Source organism: Argiope bruennichi, chromosome 11, assembly GCF_947563725.1.
Source record: "Argiope bruennichi chromosome 11, qqArgBrue1.1, whole genome shotgun sequence".
In the NCBI taxonomy this organism is placed as follows: Eukaryota; Metazoa; Arthropoda; class Arachnida; order Araneae; family Araneidae; genus Argiope; species Argiope bruennichi.
In genome coordinates, this window is record NC_079161.1 from 32,988,179 (window position 1) to 33,016,028 (window position 27,850).

Sequence of the window (27,850 nt, forward strand, 5' to 3'; positions counted from 1 at the left end):
TCTAATTTGGTGTAATATGGAGCTGAAGGTTCTATATCCATTTCCTCTGAATTTTTATTTTTCCGAGGTCTTTTATTGAATGCGAATGGGAGTTGGTGTATGTGGAGAGAGGAAGATAGCTGTATAGTCTAGAATGGCACTCACTAAGAGAGAAGGTGTGGAGTTGGTGTAAGTGGAGAGAGGGATATAGCTGTGTAGTCTAGAATGGCCCTCACTAAGACAGTAGGAGTGGAGCTGGTGTATGTGGAGAGAGATGTGTAGTCTAGCATGGCACTCACTAAGAGAGTAGGTGTGGAGATGGTGTAGGTGGAGAGAGGGAGATAACTGTGTAGTCAAGCATAGTACTCACTAAGAGAGTAGGAATGGTGTATGTGGAGAGGGGGAGATAGCTGTGTATTCTAGCATGACCCTCACTAAGAGAGTAGGAGTGGAGCTGGTGTATCTGGAGAGAGATGTGTAGTCTAGCATGGCACTCACTAAGAGAGAAGGTGTGGAGTTTGTGTAAATGGAGAGAGGGAGATGGCTGTGTAGTCTAGCATGACCCTCACTAAGAGAGTAGGAGTGGAGCTGGTGTATGTGGAAAGAGATGTGTAGTCTAGCATGGCACTCACTAAGAGAGAAGGTGTGGAGATGATGTAAGTGGAGAGAGGAAGATAGCTGTATAGTCTAGAATGGCCCTCACTAAGACAGTAGGAGTGGAGCTGGTGTATGTGGAGAGAGATGTGTAGTCTAGAATGGCACTCACTAAGAGAGAAGGTGTGGAGTTGGTGTATGTGGAGAGAGGAAGATAGCTGTATAGTCTAGAATGGCCCTCACTAAGACAGTAGGAGTGGAGCTGGTGCATGTGGAAAGAGATGTGTAGTCTAGAATGGCACTCACTAAGAGAGAAGGTGTGGAGTTGGTGTATGTGGAGAGAGGAAGATAGCTGTATAGTCTAGAATGGCCCTCACTAAGACAGTAGGAGTGGAGCTGGTGTATGTGGAGAGAGATGTGTAGTCTAGCATGGCACTCACTAAGAGAGTAGGTGTGGAGATGGTGTAGGTGGAGAGAGGGAGATAACTGTGTAGTCAAGCATAGTACTCACTAAGAGAGTAGGAATGGTGTATGTGGAGAGGGGGAGATAGCTGTGTATTCTAGCATGACCCTCACTAAGAGAGTAGGAGTGGAGATGGTGTATCTGGAGAGAGATGTGTAGTCTAGCATGGCACTCACTAAGAGAGAAGGTGTGGAGTTTGTGTAAATGGAGAGAGGGAGATGGCTGTGTAGTCTAGCATGACCCTCACTAAGAGTGTAGGAGTGGAGCTGGTGTATGTGGAAAGAGATGTGTAGTCTAGCATGGCACTCACTAAGAGAGAAGGTGTGGAGATGATGTAAGTGGAGAGAGGGAGATAACTGTGTAGTCTAGCATGACACTCACTAAGAGAGTAGGTGTGGAGATGGTGTAGGTGGAGAGAGGGAGATAACTGTGTAGTCAAGCATAGTACTCACTAAGAGAGTAGGAATGGTGTATGTGGAGAGGGGGAGATAGCTGTGTATTCTAGCATGACCCTCACTAAGAGAGTAGGAGTGAAGCTGGTGTATCTGGAGAGAGATGTGTAGTCTAGCATGGCACTCACTAAGAGAGAAGGTGTGGAGTTTATGTAAATGGAGAGAGGGAGATGGCTGTGTAGTCTAGCATGACCCTCACTAAGAGAGTAGGAGTGGAGCTGGTGTATGTGGAAAGAGATGTGTAGTCTAGCATGGCACTCACTAAGAGAGAAGGTGTGGAGATGATGTAAGTGGAGAGAGGAAGATAGCTGTATAGTCTAGAATGGCCCTCACTAAGACAGTAGGAGTGGAGCTGGTGTATGTGGAGAGAGATGTGTAGTCTAGAATGGCACTCACTAAGAGAGAAGGTGTGGAGTTGGTGTATGTGGAGAGAGGAAGATAGCTGTATAGTCTAGAATGGCCCTCACTAAGACAGTAGGAGTGGAGCTGGTGCATGTGGAAAGAGATGTGTAGTCTAGAATGGCACTCACTAAGAGAGAAGGTGTGGAGTTGGTGTATGTGGAGAGAGGAAGATAGCTGTATAGTCTAGAATGGCCCTCACTAAGACAGTAGGAGTGGAGCTGGTGTATGTGGAGAGAGATGTGTAGTCTAGCATGGCACTCACTAAGAGAGTAGGTGTGGAGATGGTGTAGGTGGAGAGAGGGAGATAACTGTGTAGTCAAGCATAGTACTCACTAAGAGAGTAGGAATGGTGTATGTGGAGAGGGGGAGATAGCTGTGTATTCTAGCATGACCCTCACTAAGAGAGTAGGAGTGGAGATGGTGTATCTGGAGAGAGATGTGTAGTCTAGCATGGCACTCACTAAGAGAGAAGGTGTGGAGTTTGTGTAAATGGAGAGAGGGAGATGGCTGTGTAGTCTAGCATGACCCTCACTAAGAGTGTAGGAGTGGAGCTGGTGTATGTGGAAAGAGATGTGTAGTCTAGCATGGCACTCACTAAGAGAGAAGGTGTGGAGATGATGTAAGTGGAGAGAGGGAGATAACTGTGTAGTCTAGCATGACACTCACTAAGAGAGTAGGTGTGGAGATGGTGTAGGTGGAGAGAGGGAGATAACTGTGTAGTCAAGCATAGTACTCACTAAGAGAGTAGGAATGGTGTATGTGGAGAGGGGGAGATAGCTGTGTATTCTAGCATGACCCTCACTAAGAGAGTAGGAGTGGAGCTGGTGTATCTGGAGAGAGATGTGTAGTCTAGCATGGCACTCACTAAGAGAGAAGGTGTGGAGTTTGTGTAAATGGAGAGAGGGAGATGGCTGTGTAGTCTAGCATGACCCTCACTAAGAGAGTAGGAGTGGAGCTGGTGTATGTGGAAAGAGATGTGTAGTCTAGCATGGCACTCACTAAGAGAGAAGGTGTGGAGATGATGTAAGTGGAGAGAGGGAGATAACTGTGTAGTCTAGCATGACACTCACTAAGAGAGTAGGAGTGGAATTGGTGTATGTGGAGAGAGGGAGATAGCTGTTTAGTATAGTATGGCGCTCACTAAGAGAACTGGAGTGGAGCTGATGCATGTGGAGAGAGGTATATTGCTGTTTAATCTAGTATGGCACTCACTAAGAGAGCTGGAGTGGAGCTAGCATGCAGTGGTTAAAAATGATGAACATGGCATGGAATGGTGTGGTGTGGGGATATATTCAGAGCACTGCATACAATAAAAGAATATAGAATTACAATTAATACAAATTAATATATAATAAAAATAGAATATTAATTAATAATAATAAAATCAAAATTAATATAATAAAATAATATATAGATAATAGATTTGGAAATGTATTACCTAAGAACATTGTATATAATGAACGAAGAAATTAAAGATATTAACTACCGCAAATGTCGATTCATGGTTGGCATCTGCCTATCAGACCTAGGCAGGTACCTAGTCTAATCAGAAATCCACTTCAGCTCTTAATATTTAATCAATATTCATTTAATCTAATTTGAAAAATTCATTTATACAAAATTATGTACTCTAATTTTTACTGTGTATGAGGTATTATAGAATTGACCCTGTTTAGTAATGAAATGATTTTGAATTTTATTAAATTTCATGTATTGGCTATCTGTAATATCAAAGATAAACTGACGAGTGACGGCTGATTCTTTAGAAATTAACTGTGCAACAAAAAATATTTATAAAGAAGTTAAAATTTAAAAAAAAAATCACATCTAGACTTTCTGCAGCTCTAGTGCCTCTAAATTCAAAAGGAGACAAGGCTGTTTTTGATCTTCAGAAAAATTATTATTGAGTTTCAGGTGAAATGAGTGCCTTTAAGAATGCCTTTAAATTCCAAAGGAGACAAGGCTGTTTTTTATCTTCAGAAAAATTATTATTGAGTTTCTGGCGAAATGAGTGCCTTTAAGAATTGCTCTCAAAGCAGCCATGACCTGGATCTCTTTCATCTTGCTTATTGATTTCATTTCCTATACAATTTTTATATTTTCACTCCCCCTCCCCATTTCTGTTGATCATCGGACTTTCAGAGTTTAAATGTCTGCAAAAAAAAAAAAAAAAAAAAAAAAAAAAGAACATCAAACTTGCAGAGTGGAAAGGTATGTAAAAAGCAATTGATTTCTAAGAGCAGATAAAATACAAAGAACTCTTAGAGTGAAAAAATAAATATATTCAAGGGTAAAAAAAGAAAAGGCATGCAAATTTAAAAAATAATTCCATGGTGTTGTACTACTTTGCAACCCTAACGACACGTAATGGAAAAGCAACTATTAAAATTGATCAACATCTTGGATTAGTTGGATCAATTCTAATTTAACATTCTACCATTAAAAAAAAATCCCCGAATTGGCACGCTTGCTGGTAGAAAATAATTATATACAAAAATTTAATATATGAAATGAGAAATTTGTGCTTATTTCATTAAAGATGATTAATTAGTAACTGTGACTGAACAAATTTTAATATTTTATGACAGGAAAACTCTATATAACCATAAAAAATTAATATTTTTACTTGGCATAGTATTAAATCTTTATTAAACAGCATGTTGAATATTTTTTTCATTTAATTAAATATTTTACAGACAACCTTTTTATTAAATTATGCTATTCGACCATCATATTAATGGCCTTATTTCAGTACTGTCAACTATCCTTGATGAATTATATTTATAAAATAGTAAACATAAGGTAACTAAGGGTAACCATTGTAATATAATAGGGGAATGAATTCTGTAGCTCAATTCTATGAATGCAGTTAATTCGGTCGTAGATCCATCGACTGCCAAAGAAAACCCGTTGTCTAAAATATGAATATCAGATCGTAACTCCAAAGAGTGTCCCATAAAAAGAATCTGTGTTATTTGTAAAAAACTAGGTCACATATCTTCATATAAAGGCCACGAAGCAATACCTAAGCTAAACCTAAAACTAAATAAATTTACTAATTCGAAAAGAATAAGAAAATAAATAAGCAAAATCAATTCGAAAAAGCAATGTCAAATATGCTCAACATTTTTACAAGATAACAAAGAGATGGCGCCACAGGCTAAACCTGCTCATGGAGACTGATCGAAAGTTCAAAAGAAAAATGTAATTAAATTAAATGGGAATGCTGGATGTTTTTAAGCAAATTAAGCAACTGTTTACAAATTTCTGAAATATTCGCCATAGTAGAAGAAATATAAAAAGCAGATAGAATGAAAAAAAAAAAAAAAAACGAATCCTTTTCATCGCCACCATAAATGTATTTGAAAAATTTAAATCCTAATATTCATTGCAAATTCACTTAATATTGTGTATTGGAAAGCAAACGGGATCAAACCTAAAATAAATGTGCTGAAGACTGTAGCTCTGCGTAGCTCTGTAGTCACAAGATAACATTCACAACATTCACAACAACAAGATAACATTCACAATTGTAGTCACAAGATAACATTCTAAGTTTCATTGATTTAAGTCATTCCGTTTATCATTTGCTCCAAATTATAAAAAATTAATAATTGATCTACTGTTTCATATTTGATGGAGCAGTTGAACGTATAAAAGCTTTGCAATTTTCAATTCGTTCTATTATTTAATTATAGTTCGCTTTCTATTTCGGCTCAATTACATAAGAATACTCCCTCATGCAGTTGAAATTATTACATTTTTTTTTATTTAATCAAAAAACTTCCAGCGAATTAAATTGTTTTATTCTAATAAACTGTCATCATTTGCAAATTTTTTTCCGAAGTGGAAGGCGCAACAATATGCCAATGAGAAGAAATATTTTATTTGATGAAAAGTATAAATAACTAACAACACAAAAGTTTTGTAATTTATACTTAAAAAAGAAAGTTGTATTGATTTGTGTTGTGTTGATAATTACGGCCAAGATTACGGTTGATAATTGTCATAGCCAAGTCCGCTGGTGAAGTCAGCGATTTTAAACCGAGTTTTACCGTCTCTTGTCTCAGGGGCGCCATCTAGGGCCAAGAGTGCGTTTTAACTACTCATGCGTCACAGCCCTTTCAAACGGGCGGACATCATTCACACCTGAATTTAGACCTGAATCAGAGAACTATCACATCTGATCCAGTACCCTCAGTGGCATTGTCTCGACTTGGAAGACTTTGTGGCTATGACAGATTTATACGTGTACTAGCCACAATATACACGAAGAATCTTCAGCCGGCAGGGTTCAAAACAGAGGTATGATAATCCAACGCCTTTAAAGAACGTTGTGCAGTTGAATATTGCAAATTGCCTTTGACACTTAAAAAATAATATATCGCATGAATTTTTATTTCCACCTCAGATTATCAAAATAAATCAACCGAAACACCCGCTTTCAAAAACCTGATAAATACAAATGAAATTATCAAGTGTTATTCCGTTAGATGACAATTTATAGAAATAATATTTAAAGTAATGGTAGTTAATAGAAAATAAGATGTAACAAGTTTGTATATAATCTAAGTATTTAGGGAAGGGGATGTTGTTTATTATCTATATATTTTCTTATCAGTTTGGTTGGATTTTAAATATCAATATTCCTTTTCGATGTTTCACTGAAATTTCAAAATTTACAATCGTAGTCAGATGTAGATGATATTTGAAACTACTATACATATTCCAGATGTACATTAGATACCAAAATGTGTACGTCTGTAGCAGAATTATAAATTTATTTTCTGCCTCTGTCATAAGAAAACAGCAAAATCGTATATCGAACCCACTGTCTCTTGACTTGGATCCAAATCTTTGGCATGAGATTACTGCAGTTCCGTTAAATACGTTGCAGTTCCTGAGGTTATAATTTAGAGATGCATAATCCATGATTTTTTGAATAACAAATAATTTTGCTATTGTTATTTTTAAATATTTGTTCCAAATATCTGTTGTTTAAATCATATTATTAATTAAAAATTATTACTTAGTATTAAATATAAAATTTATTAATTGTAATTAATACTTAATTTACTAGTTTAAGTAACGTGTGATTAAATTAATTTATCTATTTCAGCTTACTTCTTAATTTTGATTTTTTTTCAAAACTATTTATTTAGTTTCTTTTTTTTTTTGAAGTAAACCATTTTCCAAAAAATTTGAATTAAATATATGACTTTTATTTAAAATGTTTATTTTAGTTCTATATTCTACCAATAGATGGCGCCAGCAGTAAATAGAATATATGCCAAGTCTTGTCATAAGCAATTAAAAATTATTTGTATGGAATAGTGCATCATCAAATGCGAATATCGGAAAGTCAAGGTCACTCTCATGAAGTGGAGCGGCGACTTCACACTTTCCAGTAAAGTCACCGCTCCGATAAATTTCAGTGATATGCAATTCAATGATACGATAATTTCAAGAATAACCAGTCCGTTCACTTTTCAACCCATTCATAGATTTCTCCTTTTCTGTTTTGTTCGAGAGCTTCCACTGGACAGATCGTATCGATTGTTACTTTCTATCGTGATCCAAAACCTGTAATCGAAATATCATCAGTAAGATCGTATCAAGGATTTGAATCACACCCCTCTTTGAAAAGTATTGATCACTGGTATTTGTGACTTTATGATATTGGTTACGTAATAACCGCTCGTAAAATATTCGTCATCCTTATTATAATTCAACAATTACCGGTTTTGCAGATTTTGACATTCTGTGGAATCGGATATCGAATCCGTCTTCTTCTTCTTCTTTTTGTGTATAGCCGACCCCCCCCCCCCCCTCACTGAACGTAGCAGCATCAACAGGATTTGTTGTAGCCAACTGCTGTCATTAGCATAGTCCGTCCATAACACTAATCAATTCACCAAATTGACATCCTCTTCTAGGCAACTGGCCCCTAGCCACAAAGTGATCAATCAATGACCTCCCTTTTCGTTTTTCCCGTTCACCTATCTTCCTATTAAACAAGGAACAGGCTATCACTAACAGAAAATCTCATCGTAATTCTCAATATTCCTCCAAATTCTCGTTTCTGAACAACAAAAATTCAAACACTTTCAAACAGTTGGCAAAAAAACTGACAATTTTTAACATCATGTCCTTCAGAGTTTTAAGATTATCTGGTACCATCAATATTGCACTTAAATCACCATTTTCAACTTTCAGATTCTTTTTTAATTCCGAAATTTCTATGCCTTCCTTTAAATAATGGTAAACAGTACCGATTCGGCCATAGATGCATTTATTTTCCTGCATTCTTCCAAATATTTGAAAATATGCCGGAAATCTCCCATGTTCTGATATAATTTGGATTACTAGTGGATGGTATTTTTATTTCTGGGTTAAGTATAAAGTCGTAAGTGACGCTTCCTTTTTTGGACATATACCGTCAAATATTGTAGCTTTAATTCTCTTAATTCTCATTTTAAGACACTATTTGATTTGGGGACAATTATACCAACATTCTCTTTTTGTGCCACCAACTGCATATTGATCCGCCTTTTCATTACCATATATTCCAGCATGGGCCTTAACCCAATTCAACTCTCTCCACTTGATAATTTTTATTTATTTTTTTATCTTTTCTTTTATTGTCCGTATTTCCCTATTACAATTTTGAGATAATTGTATGGCTTGTAGAACTGACAGAGAATCTGAAAAAAATTGAGCATTTCTGTCCATCCACCAACCCCCTTTCACAATATTCAATGGCCATCTTTAAAGCTTGCACTTATTGGGAAACAAATATCGAATCCACTTTTTTTTCGATCACATAACTTTTTTTTCAGATCATTGTAGCATTATTACTTTTTGTGAACTATTCTTTTGAGCTCTAGCACGTTGCTAAATATGTCTTCAGATCACTATACCATTGTTGTTTTGTGAACTATTCTTTTGAGCTCTAGCACGTTGCTAAATATGTCTTCAGATCACTATACCATTGTTGTTTTGTGAACTATTCTTTTGAGCTCTCGCACGTTGCTAAATATGTCTTCAGATCACTATACCATTGTTGTTTTGTGAACTATTCTTTTGAGCTCTAGCACGTTGCTAAATATGTCTTCAGATCACTATACCATTGTTGTTTTGTGAACTATTCTTTTGAGCTCTAGCGCGTTGCTAAATGAACAAAATAGGTTGAAGAGTTTCTTCAATCGAAAAATTGTTAGTTGTTTTCATACAGTTTATAGCTATGTTTTCTCAAAACTGTTACGTTGGCATAGTTTTTAAAAGCCGTACTTCACATGTATAATTTGTTGAATTATTTTTTAATGATTTCTATTCTCTGGTGTTGAACATTACCGAAATTACAGATTCTGAAATATTTTTTACAATGACTGAAATTGTACAGGTAAGTTTTGAACACTGATCTCTTTGGTAATAATATTTTTGCAAAAATTTAATATCAATTTCATATAAAAATATGTATTAAATGAACATGGTTTAAATGGTAAATTTTTTTTTTCAGAATTTTTTTTTGAACGATATAATTTATAATGCCAACAAGCAACTATTGATTAGCATTTTATGGTGAAATAAATAAAGTGTTTTATTTTAGTATTAAATAAGTAAATTCGATTTACAAGGATTTAAAGCGAAAATCAGTAATAAAAAAAGCAAGTATCGACAATCCAATCTTTATTTCTAGAAGTTTAGTTTTTAATTTATATATGGGTAGTTTATATATAACTTATTAGTTGAAGGTTCTAGACCCTGGAAAAACATTAACTGAAAAAAAATATATTTTTAAATATAATTCGAGTATATATTGGTAACGTTACGCATATTTTTAATTGATAAAATGTCAAAAGCAATAAGTATTTCAACTAACTATTGATAACATTTTTATATTTAAATCATTTTTTTTCCTTTTATATATATATAACATAACAATAATTTTAAACATAAGATTTGAAAAATTTGCTTTTCTAATATAAGAATTTCCTAGCAAAATGAGTAATTTAAAAAAAATTTCATAGAATTCATAATCAAAATGAATATATCATAAACAATATCTTGCATGAAATATTTTATAATATTTAATAATTTTAAGAATCTTGTAATCACTAGCGATTTTTTTTCAGTTACATTTTTGGAAATTAATTTGGCAGTTCATGTATCATACTCTTATGTGATGTTAGTGTTATTTTATTAATTTAATGAATGCTTATAATGATATATAAGGCCATATATAGACTTGAATCAGTAATTTTATTTTATATTGATTTTTATAGGAGTCGCCACAACTATCAAATTCTAGGGAATCCAACGTCGCATTTCCAGGTATCTGTGAGTAGATCATTTTTGTATGGTAGAAAAGTCACATTTCTAACTAAGGGGAAACTTATTACATTTTTGTACTAATGTTTAATTGATTTTTGAATATATTGAATTGATAGTATAATCATCGACTGCAATCCGTGTGTTCAATAAAACATAAAGTACAACATGTTAAAAGTATTGATTTAGCAAGAATATCAACCTGTTTAATAGATTACATATATTGATTTTGATATCTTTCAATTTTTTTTTCATTTTGTTCTTTGAAATTTTATATTAGCATTTTGGTTTCTTATCAGCGAAACCTATTTGTGTATTCAATCTTTAAAATACGATTCACTGGTGAACTCAAGCAGTTATGTTTTTTGTTGGATTCCAGGCATCTTTGGTATCAAATAAATGTATACGAATTTGTGAAATGGTACAAAAAAGTTTCACATACAAGTTGTTCGAGAAATCTTCGGCACATTAAAGAATTGTGTAAAACCTTAACTAGAAACAGTAGAAATAAAATGCCTACTGTAGCACCTCTTTTTCGCCTTGAGTAGAGAACGCCTTCTTGTGGCGTTTTACAGAAGACAAGCAGTTGAACGGCAGACATGCATCCTGAGGTTGACTTTTTCCCTATGCGCACCCCTTGCGCTAACGTTCAATGCTTTCGGCTGGAAACGGTGGAATCCCTCCACCATACTGTTTTCTTTAAAATAATTTTCTATGTGTGTCTGTAATAATAAGTGTTTGTAAATTTTATAGTGTAGCTGTGTTTGTGGAAATTAAAAATAGTGGATTTAAAACCGTGCAGTTCCTTCGAAAATCACAACACACCCACTATACTACTTAATTTGCAACAGAAAAGTTAAGGTTGATAAATTTTTATGAGCGCTTTTGATTACATGTAATGTTCCCACATTTATAACCGCATGGAAAAATTCAAAAAAAAAAAGTCTTCCGAAGATTGCATGAAATTTTGTAATACAATTCAGCGTCACCTATCGGATTTGGGAAATAATAAAACTAATAAAGTCCCCCCCCCCTTAAAGCATCCTTAGTTTGGTTCATTTCCTGTTACCATGATTGCGAAGCTTTGATCCCAGAACTACTGTTCGTCAACGGATTCTGAGACGACCACATACCGACGACTCCATCTCATTAAGGGCTGAGACGCAGAACGATGAGTACATTTCCGGTATTGCCTATGACCTTGGATTTCCCCTATTAGATTCTAGTAAATGTAAACATCTCCTCCTTTCATCTTTCCTTTCACCCCTATTTTGACGAATTAAATCCATCCTACCGCATGCGCAAAAACGCGGAGGGTTTTACAATCCTTTGCTGAACAGTACCTTCAGTTTTTTAAATGTTTTTATGAAGTACTCTTTTGCTGTAACACCCACGGAACTTTTCCAAACTCAATGAATGTCTTGCAGCTATTCTATTCTAATTCTCATTCTTGGTCGTAGTCTCTTTAGCTTATCCATCGATAATAAAATCACATTTTCCCCATATTCACTGTAATTTTCTGTGATATCACAATACATACTATTCTTTAATTGTGGCATATTCTATATAGCAAGAATCCTCAGCCCAAAACATATGCATTATTATTCAAGTTCCTTAACAATATTTTCTAGTGTCTACGCCAGAGAAGATTTTTATTTTTGGAAAGATTCTTTATTAAAAATGGATAGTTCTTCTTGAAAATTCGTATTCGGGATATAATTTTAATTTGCTGGAGTTATTGTAAACAGTTGATGTTCAGTTTGTAATTACCTATAACATTTTTTTTATCTCTGTAGCACCTCTTTTTCCCCTTGAGCAAAGAGCGCCCCCTTGTGGTGTTTTGTAGAAGACAATCAGTTGAACGTTAGACCTGCATTCTGAAGTCGACTTTTTCCCTATGCTCAACCCTTGAGCTAAAGCCGAATGGTTTCGGCTGGAAATGGTGGAATCCCTCCACCATACCGTTTTCTTTAACCTAATTTTCTACGTGTGCCTAATAATAAGTGTTTGTAAATTTTGTAGTGTATCTATGTTTGTGTAGATTAAAAATAGTATATTTAAAACCAGGCAGTTTTTTTAGAAAACCACAACACACCCACTATATCTCACATTAACAGATAGTTTTGTTTGCGGTTTTAACAAGTCTTTCCAGTGAAGTCTGGCCTCTTCAAAATTTATCCCTTTGATTTTAGAAACAGTATTAAGTACTATGTCATAAGCTAGATCCCAATTCACTGAATCATTACATGACAAATCCATATTTCAAAGGTACGAGCTCGTTCGAGAGTTTGTGCAGATTGTGCTGCAGCAACCATATGGTAAATTTTGATAAGTCACAGGAATCCATTTCTTTTCTTGACTCTCATAGTTCAGTATATTGATCATTGTATTGCACTGATGTTCCAAGAAAATTTTCAACGGTTTCATATGCTTAAAGAAAGGAATTATGAGAAACCAGACAAAGGAGTTATGAGAAACCATTTCGAAAAAATATTATTCATCATATCTTGCTCATATTAGACATCGTACTGATTTCAACGGATGCATGAGACTTCGGTCTTTAACCATATCAATCTAAGTTCCTGATCAATGCATTCTTTTTCTTTATTTTTTATTAACTACTGCTTAAACTACTAAAAATAGATTCTTCTACTACTTAAAAAATAAAATAGTGATTTGTCACAATTGCAACGATGTATATTAAATATAATTATATATGTTAAATTTGCATTGATTTTGGTAAATATTTAGAACTAACTATTCACTGCCTTTATGGTAATCCATTTTGTTGACAATCAAACAATCTATTAATTGAAGAGTTCGATCTCTTAAATAGATAAAACTTTGATTTTTAGTATAATCTTTAAGTATATTATTCAGGTAGGAATCCAGAATGAGGTAGATATATTGCTGGAAACAAACAAACAAAAAAAGTCATTGTGGAGCAGTAACGATTCATGTATCGGGTAGAACAAATTTAGTACGAGTTCCATTTGATTCATATGCTTGCCAAATCTTGAAAATGATCCCTTAATCTCAGAGCATTCCTTTGGTCCTTTTTATAGGGCCACAGTGGCCTGGTGGTAAGGTCTCGGCTTGTGAGCCGTATGGTTTCAGGTTCGAGACCCGATTTCACCGAAGAACCGTCGTGTAAGGGGGTCTGTTGCGCGTTAAATCCGTCATGTGAAACGTCCTTCCGCTGGTGTGGTGTGCCAGCCAGAGGGGGTGCCAGCTCAGGTTTCGTCCTCGTCATCTGACCGCGGTTCAAATTTACGAGGTCCGTCTCAAAATAGCCCTAGTGTTGCTTTACAACGTGCTTATAACTAAATAGCCCTAGTGTTGCTTGTAACTAAACTAAAACTAAACTTGATCCTTTTTATTGTTTTAAGAAAATATATAAGAGCAGAATGAGTTCGTTGATATTTCAAAATCACAAATAGTGCTATAAATATAATAGTAATATCTATTAATTTTGATTTTCTTTTTTACAGCTGGGGCATCGAACCCAATACAAACTTCCGGAGCAGCTGAATTGGTGATTAATGTCCAAGAAGCAACGGCAAATTACAATAATGACCCTCATGGTTCTCAATTGCGAATGTTTGGTCATCAGACATCAATGGTGGAAAGAGAAATCGACAAGATCTTCACTTGGCAAAGTACATTTGATATAATTCTTTTTCATATACCCGGTGATTTAAAAAATAACAATTTTAAAATGTGGTAATTAGTATACCACAATTTTGATCATTGATCACAGGCAAGAAAAGAACACAAAAATTTAAAATAATTTGTACGTTATTTGCAAATAGAAATTTGTCAATCCCATTATTCACCATTTGAATGAAAAGATATAACCCATTTCGGTACTTGCGTATTAACGCCACCGCAGCTACAGATTTGGCGTTTTTTTTGCGCTAATACGCCAATAAAGAGCAATCCTGTTGTTCGCACACAACACTTAAAAGCCGCCACATCTGTAGCTGCGGTGGCGTTAATACGTAAGTACCCCCATTTCTCACGAGTAAGCGGTTGTGACATAAGAATTGCTTAATGTTAGATTAATTTAATTTTTAAAGTGAGGCAAATGTGAATGAAGATTTTCCAAATCTGACTATGGTTTGATCTTTCACAATGCCAAATTCGCCAACAACACTTTGTCAAGTAGGGGAAAATACATCAAATTCAACTCTGATGTATAGTTGCGCTCTTTTTTAGATAGATTCCTATAGGAAGTCTACCTACTGCAATAGCTCTCATGACAAGACTTCGGAAAAATTTTCTTCTGTTCTTCACGGATCTAGAATCTAAAACCACCCTTCGTTCGAAGATTTATATGCTTATAACGCTTTGCCCATGTTATCTTGTGAACAAGGTAACTAGAATAATTTTGTTTGGATTTCAATTGACTTGGAATATGTTGTTAGAAATGTAAAAGTCTCAGAAGAGTTCGTAAATGGCCCATCTAGCTCAAAGAGGGTAGAAATGGTGGGGGGGGGGGTGAAATCTTCATTTCGCTATAACTTTATTAATATTGAAGATAGAAAAATAAATTCAATTAGCCGAATTAGCGCCTCATTAAGACGAACAACTTTTGTATTTAAAGTTTTTCAGTAACTGCAATATCTTAGGAGTTAGGGGCTGAGAAGTGGTTTTCAAGCCCTAATATTAACTCTTCCTAACATCAACAATATATGTTGCCAGATAGTATCTGAGATGTAAAGAAATCTACCTTTGAATTCCAGCTTGCCGAGAGGACTTTTGTCTTTGAAATTCTTTCAGCGTTTCATATTTCACTACCTCTCAGCAATTGCACCATCTATGAGGTTGAAAGTTTGCTATTGAAAGAGGAATGCCAGCTCACATATCATTTTTATCTGATTATGGTTAAAAATTAAAAAAAAAAACGTCCCATAATAACTGTTGTGTTCTTTGAAACGGCTGTTACTTCAAATAAGTTAAAAATGGTTTTTATATTAAACTACTTTGAGGACCTTAACCTTTCAATGTTCACTTCATATAATCAGAGAAAAAATTCATACTTCTATTAAAACCAACCACCTGTTGTAATTTCATTTTTTAAATCAGCCCGAACATAAGTAGTTCATATTTTTAAAATTTTGGTATTTTATGATAAAACATACAAAAATCTGACTACTTTTTTTTAAAACTTTAGGCAAAAGATTGAGTTTCATAGATCCGACTAGTCGTCAGTCTGAAGCATCCGCTCATAGCGTAAGACAGGCGACATCAGCTGCAAGCAAATATCCAAGATTTCTCATAAAAATAAATGATATCATCCAAAATATAAAAGAATCCAGTAAGTATTAGTTGCTTTTATTGCCCCATAAGCCACTGTGTTTCAAAGATTGGCCTCGATTCTTTAGGGATAGACTAGAAAAGTGAGGTCAAACCCTCATAACCCTGTTTAAACGTTGTCTAAATTAATTTTCTGATGATTTGATTGACAGTTTATGAATGAAAATAACTTAAAAACGATTTCTCGTTGCGTAACAAATAAAGCACCCTTTATCTCAATTTTCCATATTCAACCGAAGCAAGGGAAAAAAAAGCAATCATTTAAATTAATTATTCGTACCTGACAATGAATATATATTTGTTTTTTTCCCCACATTTATTTTATAAATATCTGACATTCATGCTAAATGTTAAGAAAAAGAAATGTCCGTTATGTATTTAAAAAAAAAAAAAAAAAAAAAAAAAAAAAACATTTTTTGTTTTATAAAAATTAAGATAGATGGCGCTGCTTGTTAAATAAAGGAAAGTTGAGGTTGTGTATCTAGTCTATAGAAGAATTATTTAATTTCTTTTTTTCTGCAACAGAAGCAAAATGCATGACGTCCAGAAACCCTCAGATTGCATTCCAAATGATTTTAAAATGTTCTTCATTGATGTCATTAATTGCCCAACTTAATATACATTGAGAGCAAGGCAATTAATAAAATGAATTTTCCTTTATTGTTAATTACCTAATAATGTCATATTTTTTAAAATTAGTTTTTTTTTTGTTCTAAACAGTTGTTTCACTTTTATAGGTACATTTATAATTCATGAGATGTAGTAATTCTATAAGCCAATGTACTTTAGCAATTAATGATTTGTTAATTAGTAGATATGGAAAGTTGGCATCCAAGGTTTAAAGCGTTCGCTGACATGACGCATGTCAATGATTAGGAAAAATCTATCAAGTTGAAAGACCCATTCTTTGCAGTCTCTCAATTGTAATAATGTATGAGTTATTTAGTTAGAAAGTAGGTGGGAATCGCAGTTAGCTCTCACAGAAGTGAACGCGTGAAGCAGGGTTCATATGAGGCCAACTATTGCGCGCAGTAGTAAGCCGCGTCTACTTCAGGAAGATCATGTGACAATAATGAGACAAAGGTAAATAGTTTTCCGGATGAGACAACCATTTGCCATTTGTCCCTTTGGCATCACGTGATTCTCCTGAGGCAGGCGTGGCCTTACATTGCGCCCAATAGATAGCCGTGTCTAAACACTGCTTTAACAAGAAACAAAATTTTCATCAGTGAGAGATATATTTTAGCAGGAAAGCATTTTTTTTTATTTCTCAACAGTTTTTGTTGATAAGTATAAGATTTCTGCAATAATAGATTCAATTAGAAACTCTTAATAAAGATTGATGTTCAGTTCAAAAAAACTGAATCAGGCTTAGTTTCTTTTAGTTATATTTACTTTCCTTTTTGAAGTATTTTAATGGTTATTTTTGAACGGCCCTGCCAACTTGTCTGAGATTTGAGTCTTGATTAGAGGAAGAATCTAAGCTAGAGTCATCCAAACTTTCCCGCCCCTCAACCAGGGGCATTAGACTCCGAAGGATTTAATGTATTCTCCATTTACATGCCAATTTTTTAATGGGCTTGAGTTTGAGAATCCATAACTTTCGTGTCCAGAAAGGAAACCCTTACCACCAGGCCACCGCGGTTTCAACACATAATCCGAATGTTTTTTAATTGATATTGAATGCTCTGCTTTTCAATATCTGGTCAGGAATTAGCAGAAATGACGGATCATAGCTGAAAACAAGCCTGATTGCTTTTATTTGAGTCTATTTGCATCTAATTCTTATTTATTCGCAAATTTAGAATGTTATATCCAAACACTAAACAATTTGAACAAGTTTAAATTTATTTGAGATAACATACTTTGTGGTAAAAAATTATACTATGCTGTGAAAACATTCCTCTACAGATGAGTAGAAGTCATTTATCGAATCATCATCATGATTACCTCCGTCTTTTATATGGTAAAGGTCGCTATTAAACGTGTTAATAAAAGAAATATGGATATTTTAACGTTATTTTTGTTTTATAATTTTAAACTGAACAAAATGTCGATATTCAATATTACTCTCCTATATGTTTATTTGCTGCGATTCTATGTTATCGGAATTGCATTTTTCTGTTGTTTATTATTACTATTTTTTTTGTATATTAGGTCGATTTCCTTACATTAAGTCTACCTATTATTTATTATCTTGCACCCATGATAGGTACAGATTGAATCTCCCCCCCCCTGCAAACAAAATCTTTGAGTAAGCAGGATTGGCTTGAGAAATTGAGAAAAAAGAATTACATTGAAGATGGATAAATTCAGACAGAAAGATCAAACTTGTTTGAAGGGCTCTATATAAAGTATTTTATAAAAAAATATCAAAGAGTAGATATACTGTCATTTAAAAAATTAATGTAAAAAATTGCTTTTAAAAGGGAAAAGTGTAATATGATCTAAGTACTGAAAAAGAATTTGATAATTAACAAATAATGGAAAAAGATTTAAAAAATAAATTTTAGAACTCTTTTTTGACATTTAATTATTGCATACAAAAAAAAAATACCTACTTTCTATTGTAGATCAAGGCTTTTGTTCTCTTTTTGTAGAAACTTTATAATATTTTCTGTCTTTTTTTTTTTTTAGAATATTACTTGCTAATGAAATACATTTTGCTTGCCCTGCCAATTTCCGCTTGTTACATGGGTAAGTAATGTTCCATCATCTCGATATCTGAGACAAATAAAAGAATATTAAATAAAAAATGACATTTCTATATATTTAAATTAATAATAATAAAATAGTATACCGAAAATGCGAATTCAGGATTATATGGACTGTGGTTTTAGATATTTAAGCTAAACTTGAACAATTAGCGATGGATGGTCAAAGAAAGATGTCTGATGTTATTTTCGAGAAAGATCACTTCTTTATTCTTGGTCGATTTTGAGAACTTCTGATTTCAATGGTTAACTTCAAATTATTTAGTTAATTATTAATATTTAATCGAATCTATTGCCTCACTAGAAGACAGCACCTTAAGATTGGCAATGACCTACCAGCGGTAGAGTATAACTTTCTGAGAATGGATATTGTTGATAGCGATTCGATGGAATGATCACAACAATTTGCTTCCAGCATTCATGCAGTGTAATCCATGTGCAATTGCTCTGTATCGTCTATTTAAAAAACAAAAAGTACTCATTGTTTTGAACAATAAATCACAAGTGAGGCTAATATCTTGTTATTTATTGGGCAATCAAAATAAAAATAAAACTATTTACTTCATATTATTTCAAAAGCTTATAAATAATCAAAATTCCTCCCTTCCAGTCTTTCTGCAATTCCCTATGAGTAAATTGGATTGCAGTGCAATCCCAAGTATCCGATTCATGACTATCCGGCCTCCGTACGATCAGGTCTAGCTTTCTTTTACCATAATTAGATGAGGAAGGCAAGGCGTCTATTAAGTCATCTATTAAAGACTTTTCTAAATGTACTGTAATTTTATTGTAAGTTTTGACATTGATCTTAAGGTTACCTTTTCATATCTGTGCAATCATTTATCAGTTAAAAATAAAATCAGTTTGAGTCAATTTTCTTAAGAACTAGGCCTACGGTTTAAATTAATGTTTTATTTAGGCTTCCTGCATTTAAGTTGGGCACTACAGAATTTATGTTAAAATGTGAACAGTTTATATCCTTCAACTTACTTTTTCTTTAATAAATGACTTAAGCGCAGTGCAATATATAAACATATATAAACTATTAGTACTGAGACTTCTATTTTAACTCGACACGTTACCGGCAACTGCTTCTATGATTCGCCGGGCCAAGACTGCCTTCATATTGAGATAAACGGAGGGCTTAGAACTCAGTGATAAAATACGTAATATAAGAATGAGTCTTGGATAAAAACTTTGTCTTCTGATATTGGTGGGAAAAGAAATGAGTTCATAAAACTCCGGCCTTTCCGGGTTTTTTTTTGTTATCCAGCCAGACATTTCCTCAAATTAAGTCGGATACCCGGGAATGTACTGTATTTTGAGAGTTAAACTCCTTCTCTCAGTTGTCCATCATCAACCGCAGATCGTTCATTGCGGTGTCGAGGGAATCGAACATAAAATTCGCCCCCGTCTTTATTTCTTAAACAGTTTGTGCCCCTTTCGTTTACTTGCAGCACTGTCTCCATAAAGAATACATCCTTTTTGAGAAATGAAAAACAACAGTGACTTGTAAACAACATTAAGTGGCAGAAATACACTTATATGCCTATATTGAAGTATAATAATCACAATTGTATAATATTGATAGTAAATAGATGCAATTAGCAAACGCACCTTTGAAGGTTCATGACAGCACTTCAATGCCACTACAGTGATCCGTGCAAGCTGCTGAAAACTAACTGAAATTTTTCTGGCAATTCAATATTGATAGATAAATATTGCGTGATTTTAATTTCTTTTTGTAAAGATCACATTCAAATTCATTTCTTGCCAGTGGCTTTTAGCATTTTTATTTAAAACCCTCTGGTTTTGTTTTCAACATAGATAAATAAATATCTTGAAATTTCTTTACATGATTTAAAAAAAAGTTAAAATTGCATTTAGAAAGTGAAGGGTAATTTTATTGACGTTCAAATAATATACAGTCTGTCAAAAAAGTATTGAGGCACATTACTAGTTCACAGGTTTTTATCATAACATTTTACTTAAATATACAAATGAAGCCAAAACAAAGCAGTAAATATTATTCTGATGTATACAAATCATAATAATTCAAACGAAACTCTCATATTAATACAATTATGGCTATAATTAAAAATTAAAAATAAAAGCTGGCGTCTTGGCCTAGGGATAGCGCGTCTTCCTCGTGACCTAGGCGTTCCGGGTTCAAGTATGGTTGTTCTCTTCCTTGTGTTCTCTTTGTGAGGTACGTGAATGATCCCCCCCCCTGTAAAAAGGGATTGTGCAAGCGAGTGTGTGTGTGCTACCTTCATTTGAGCTAGAAGTCAGACTTCTGCCCCCGGGTGCTCAGGGTTCCTTACCATCAGTAGCTACTGTGCAAAAATTTGACTTAAATATAGTCACACGACAAAAAAAATCAAGTAAGTATTATCTTGTTGGACCACACTTGCTTTTTATGACCTCTCATATATTATTTGGGATAAATTGGAGAAATTTTTTTGCAAAATTATCCATCTATTTTGGCCCGCTCTTCGATCAAATGTTTTCTTAAATCCTTCTTGTTAGAAATTTGATGTCCATGTTGTGTTTGCTACAAATAATTCCACACATGCTCAATGGGATTAAAGTCTGGACTTTGTGCAGGAATCTTAATAACACTAGGACAGTGTTAGAGGACCCATAATTTGCAAATACCAGCAATATGTTTCGGGACATTATCATGGTACAATTTAAAATGTCTTGAGATTCCCAGTTTGCACTCACTTTGCTTTAAGTTTCGCTTGAGAATCAAGACAGACATTTATTCATTGTACCATCAATAAATTTCAGTTAAATTGTTTAAGTTTCGACACCAGGTCTTGCCATACGACCCCCGACTATTTGATTGTCACCTCCATATTTGACAATGGGCTGTAACGTTTTGACAAGCATAACTGTATTTAGTTTCCGCCAAACTTTTTGCTTGTCATCCAATCCGAAAATGTTATATTTTCATCAACAATAATTACATTTTCTTAAAATTCTCTTGGCTGCTTTACATACATTTTAGCAAATGCCAACCCTAGCTTGTCGATTTTCTTTGCTGCATGTAGGGCTTTCTTTCAGGAATTCTGCCATAATATATGTCTTCTTAAACATTTTTGACAGTTTCGGGATTTACAGATTTTCCAAACTTACTTTGAAATTACAGAATCAATTTTACTGTACTAGTGTTGATTTAAAATGAACTTCTTCCACAATCCACCTGTCTTCACGTTCATCAAATCTTCTTGGACTCTTTTTTTCTATAAGTAATCTTAACTGAGATGTTTTCTATAAGTAATCTTAACGGAGCACTCGCCTTGCGTAGCGAGGCTATCTCCAAGGTCCTTTTGCAATAAAGTTCTGGAATCGTAATTGCCCTGAACTGTAAAGGAGAATGAGCAGAGTGGCAAGGTAATCTTATTTCCAAGTCCAAGAGGAGTAGGTGCCTATAAGTAATCTTATCTGTTGAAACTTTTATGTTTAATATTACAGTTTAAGAAAAGTGGTAGTAAATTCAATTCTATTGATGTGCTATATAATGTATTTCTCATTTCAAAAATGTCCCAATTCTTTTTTATTCCTATTTGCCTTTGAATTATATTTGAAAGGCCAGATCAATTTATAATTCCAAAATACCAATAAAATTTTCCTTTTAAACTGTACAACAAAGGCTAAAATATTTTATGATTCATTTTGTTTTTATTATAATATGATAAATAGTTTTATAAATAGCTTTATAGTTGTTCATGCTAAGTGTCCCAATCTTTTTTGAGTTACTGTAGGCAATGGAAATATTCCACACTAACAATCAGCTGGAAGAGTTGATTAGCTCAAGGATTTAAACTGTCCCCTCAAAAAAAATGTATTTGAAGATAAAATCGTCGATAAAGATTATAAATTTAAAGAGCTAAAATTATATAATAGAAAATAAATTTAGAAACTAGAAAAGAACAAACGGTTATATATTTTTTTAAAAATCCAAAATGCCATTAAGCCCAAAAAACATGCGATACAATTCTAAATACAAGTACCTTCTGTCCTGTAAGTGAGTAAAGCAACTCTAATTCAATTAATATGAATACATTAAGTCTGATATTTTAAATAGATATAATATGTAATTGTGTACATCCCTAGCTGCACACATATATTGTACAATATTGTATGATATTAAACAATATTCACAATATTGTATAATATGGTAAAATATTGAATAATATTATGAGATGCATAATCCACGATTTTTTGAATAAAAAATAAATTTTCCATTGTTATTTTTAAATATTTGTTCCAAATATCTTTTATTTCAATCATATTATTAATTAAAAATTGTTACTTAGTATTAAATATAAAATGTATTATTTGTAATTAATACTTAATTTACTAATTTAAGTAACGTGTGATTGAATTAATTTATCTATTTCAGCTTACTTCTTAATTTTTTTTCAAAACTATTTAATTTTTTTATTAGAGTAAATTTTCTGAAAAATTTGAATGAAATATGACATTTCATTAAAATGTTTACTTTAGTTCTATATTCTACCCAATAGATGGCGCCAATAGTAAACCGAATATATGCAAAGTCATGTCACAAGCAATTAAAAATGATTTGTATGGAATAATGCATCATCAAATGCGAATATCGGAAAGTCAAGGTCACTCTCATGAAGTCAAGCGCGACTTCACACTTTCCAGTGAAGTCACCGCTCCGATAAATTTCAGTGATATGCAATTCAATGATACGATAATTCCAAGAATAACCGGTCCGTTCACATTTCAACCCATTCACGGATTTCTCCTTTTCTGTTTTGTTTGAGAGTTTCCATTGGACAGATCGTATCGATTGTTACTTTCTATCGTGATCCAAACCTGTAATCGAAATATCACCAGTAAGATAGTATCAAGGATTTGAATCACACCCTTTGAAAAGTATTGATCACTGGTATTTGTGACTTTATGATATTGGTACGTTATAACCGCTCGTAAAATATTCGTCATCCCTAAATATAATACAGTATGACATTAGTATGAATACTGTGCAACTAATTGAGCTACCCGGGATTGTGGCATACTATCACAGTAATGTTTTTAATATTTTTAGACGCAAAATAGTGGCACAGTGAAAGTAAATAGTGAGCCCGGGGTATGCCTTATTTTTTCGCCTACACATAGTACTTAACTTTAAAAACTGGCATAAATAAATGTTTTGTTTCCATATCCGCTATCTTAGAGTAGCGCTTCATTCTTGTATTATTTTTATTCCATTTGCCTTTCTTTCGCTTAGTTCCTATTATTGTCCTGGAATTGAATGTGTCCTCTAAATAATAGAAATATTAGTAATCATGAACTCTGCAAACGATACTGTTTTTTACAATTTTAGGTGCGAGATACGATTGTCCTATAAGTGAAGTGACGCCAAGTATGCTCCAGTTAATAGGAGTTTTCACCATATTTCTGATTCTTTTTCGTATTGCAACTACCTTCACAAGACAACTCTCCAGATCAATTATTACGATGATGGAATATGCTAGTCTAGGACTTAGCTGGAGTTTAGGTCTTGCACTGTGCATTGGTCAGTAACAATTTCTTAACCTATTACTTCTGCATTAAATTGTATATAAATTTTTAAGAATATACACACTTACAAAATTTTTGACATGTTTTTCAATAGTGCAATGTTTTAGCATTTGAATAAATATTTTGATTTTTCTGTGAAAATGAAACATACTATTAAAGGTATTTATTAAAATGTTCGAAATTAATTGAATATAATGTAAGCGATTCAAGTATACATCATAATATAAGGTAAATAATTTAGTAAATGTAAAATGATGTGAGCCAATGGACGTCATTGGTAATTAGATTGAAATAATCTTTCTATTGGTAATTAGACTGAATAGAAATAGTCTTTCTATTGGTGAATATTGGCAATTAGATTGAAAGAATCTTTTTCAATTATTTAATTTCCCCTCAAATTGTACTTAAATATTAGTATTAGGTTCCATCATTTAAAAAGCAGCCCTACCTATCTGAATTTTTCAAATTTTACAATAGAATGAAAAGTCTGAATTTCTTTGCAATAGTAATAAAGTTCTTTATTATTGAAAAGCATTTGAATTTTTTGCACTTTTTTTTCATGACGTGTAAAAACATCTGAGACCGCTTTATCCTGTCTGATTTGAATATATTAGAAGACTTTCGATTTAGTTTTAAAGAATTTAATTGCTCTATACAGACTTTTAAAACTGAGATAGCTAGTGTTGCCAGTTCAGCAAATATTTAAATAATACACTAAATATTACACCAGGTTTAGACTCGGCCAGTTATAAGACGGTCAGGAGGCAGCGCATGCGTAGAAAAGCAGAAAACTGCTGTTCGGCTAGTAATTATTCCGATAGGACAACAACATGCTGCTGTATTGTGTTTTTTTTCTTATTGCGCATGCGTTTGTAGAATTAAGCGTGAAAAAATGGATCACTTATCATAGATTAATTCCGACATTTTTTGCTCTTTGTTCTTTCTGATGCAAGGGTGTTTTTTTATTTTATTTGCCATTCCTTTTCTATAATTTTCCAAATTTAAGAATGTTGACCTTTTTTTTTTATGTACAGGGTGTTCACCTTAAGGGTGTATATTCATAGTTGTAATAAAGCTTTAAATGATAAGAAGAATGGATATTTCGTTGGGTTAATCAATAAATGCTCTAATGGAAAAATTGCAAAATTTAAATTTGTGTTTCAGAAGATTTTTTTAGGCGCCTCAAAGAACATCCACCAGCTCTTGGTACCTTCTTGAAGCCATAGTTTGTTTTAAAGCTATGGAACTGAAAGTGATGATTGGATTCAAAACTATAATTGTCTAAAATAGTGGTTAATGATATAAAATAGGGAAATTCAAAGATGTGATTGGTCTAAAATAGTAGTTTTTGGTTTTTTAAAAAGGTAAAATATCCTAATTTGTTCAACTTTAAAGTTAAAAAGAGGAATTCTTTGTTTTAAAAGTTATTATAAGAATACTACATTAAATATGTCTAATAGGATTGAAAGACAATATAAAATTTCAGATTTCGTAATTTTCCCAGCAGTACATTTATGGACTCAAAAATATATATGATATACTTTACAACACTCAAAGCATTTGTACAAATGGAATTATGTATCTACCTTCAAAGGTATAAAAATTAGCTGTTTAACCACGATTTTAAGATAAATCCTGTAAATATCCTTGCATCTAATAATGATAATTTATTGCAAGATAATCTTTGATAAAATTAATAAATGTATACATAATATTAGTCTTGATGAATTATTGTAATTAAATTGTTGCAATTATGGTTTATTAATTAATTTTAAATATAAAGTTTCCTGTTGCAGAAATATTTTGAATAAATTTTTAATACCACAAGAAAAATATTACCCATTTAATACGTACAAATAATAAAAGCTTTAAGCCATACGTAGCCTCATACAACATTACACAGAATTGATAAATTATATATCTTGCTTTCAATCAAGATTCGATTGAGCTTTGTTCCCTTAAGTGCATTAGTTTGGAGCGTTTCATTGAACAGCGTATTAAAAAGATTCGCCGTATTCCACATACTTGAACAGAATATAAATTTAACACTTATAGTTGTTGATTTATGAAGTTCTTCATTAAAAAGACAGTTTCTTAATTTAAAAAAAAAAAAACTTTCTGTAAACAGAACAGGTATAGAATGAAAAAAAAAAAGATAAATGACGTCATTCATTAGTCATGCGGTTGCTTTCTGTTCACTATCGACTTACGTTGTTGCTAATTATATTAATCTAGATTTCAAATTTTTATAATTTTTGTATTGAGCTATAAAAAGTGATAATAATAATAATAAAATTTTTAGAAATTTGCATTTATAAATGAATTAAGAAATAAAAATATTTTAAAAAAATATGAGGATCAAAATAAAAAGTTGGCAAACAGCAAGCACTAAAAACAATGCAGAAATTAGGTCAGAATGACTATAAAATGGAAAATCAACAAATATTTTCGTAAAAACTCGAAATTACTTACAATGCTTTGTCTTGTGCTTTTATTTATTTTTTATTTTCACTTTCATATTTTCGATAATTTTGTATTTTATTTTCTCAATGCATTAATAGAAACGTGTTTGTTTTTATTATTAAATTGTCTGTTTTCTTTTTCATTTCAGAAATGATTCCCTTTTACAATTTAAGTCCTGATTTCGAAAACACTCTCTCTCGTAATTACTGCCACAAGACCTTTTACTATTACACGTTCTACATGAATATCGTAGCTGTGGTGATTGGATGCGTGGCGCTGCTGTTGCATACGCCTTGCTTTAAAGAAACGACTGAAATCGCTTATATCCGGATGGGTTAGTTTACTCATCTTGGATATCCATTCTGTTTTAACATACTTTTTTAAAAAATGACTTGCTTTTATTGTGAATAAAACTTTGATTTGTTTTAATATTTTTTCTTATTTTTTACAATCGCGTATACGAAATATACAAAGAAAAAGGAATGTAATAAAGATAAAAATAAAACAGATTTTGGTGAATTACGGGTTTCAAACCTGCCTCAATCTGGAAGAACACATTTCATGGAATTATGTCTGTCTATGAACGACATAATCAAAAATATATTGAACCAGAGAGATGAAATTTGGTGCATAGATATGACATCAAATTTTTTAGAATTGTATCAAATTTTGGAAGAAATCCGTTTAAGAGAGTATCTGTTTATCTATGTGTATATGAACACAGTAACTCAAAACCTTATTTAACTCTATACAAAAAATTTGATACATATTTTATCATCAAAGATGTAAATGTGTATTATATTTTGGGCACAGAATACAACAGATGGAGGGATAACTTGTCTGCTTATTCGTATGCATGTAAACACAATAACTCAAAATCTTATTTAACTCTATACAAAAAATTAGATACATATTTTATCATCAAAGATGTAAATGTGTATTATATTTTGGGCACAGAATACAACAGATGGAGGGATAACTTGTCTGCTTATTCGTATGCATGTAAACACAATAACTCAAAATCTTATTTAACTCTATACAAAAAATTTGATACATATTTTATCATCAAAGATGTAAATGTGTATTATATTTTGGGCACAGAATACAATAGATGGAGGGATAACTTGTCTGCTTATTCGTATGCATGTAAACACAATAACTCAAAATCTTATTTAACTCTATACAAAAAATTTGATACATATTTTATCGTCAAAGATGTAAATGTGTATTATATTTTGGGCACAGAATACAACAGATGGAGGGATAACTTGTCTGCTTATTCGTATGCATGTAAACACAATAACTCAAAATCTTATTTAACTCTATACAAAAAATTAGATACATATTTTATCATCAAAGATGTAAATGTGTATTATATTTTGGGCACAGAATACAACAGATGGAGGGATAACTTGTCTGCTTATTCGTATGCATGTAAACACAATAACTCAAAATCTTATTTAACTCTATACAAAAAATTAGATACATATTTTATCATCAAAGATGTAAATGTGTATTATATTTTGGGCACAGAATACAACAGATGGAGGGATAACTTGTCTGCTTATTCG

General features: G+C 32.7%; 1 protein-coding gene across 2 annotated transcripts; it reads left to right on the top strand.

The window, feature by feature from the left end:
• Positions 1-9,153: 9,153 nt before the first annotated feature.
• LOC129957513 (uncharacterized) lies at positions 9,154-26,662 on the top strand. 2 transcript variants are annotated; one of them, XM_056069845.1, is made up of 7 exons: positions 9,154-9,292; positions 10,176-10,230; positions 13,713-13,880; positions 15,398-15,541; positions 18,178-18,237; positions 23,620-23,811; positions 26,428-26,662. In XM_056069845.1, exons 1-7 carry the CDS (start codon positions 9,275-9,277, stop codon positions 26,616-26,618), a joined length of 828 nt encoding a protein of 275 aa, XP_055925820.1. In that variant the 5' UTR covers positions 9,154-9,274; the 3' UTR covers positions 26,619-26,662. The 2 variants fall into 2 exon arrangements, with proteins under 2 accessions (XP_055925820.1, XP_055925821.1); XM_056069846.1 differs by having other exon boundaries at positions 10,176-10,224.
• Positions 26,663-27,850: the final 1,188 nt, after the last annotated feature.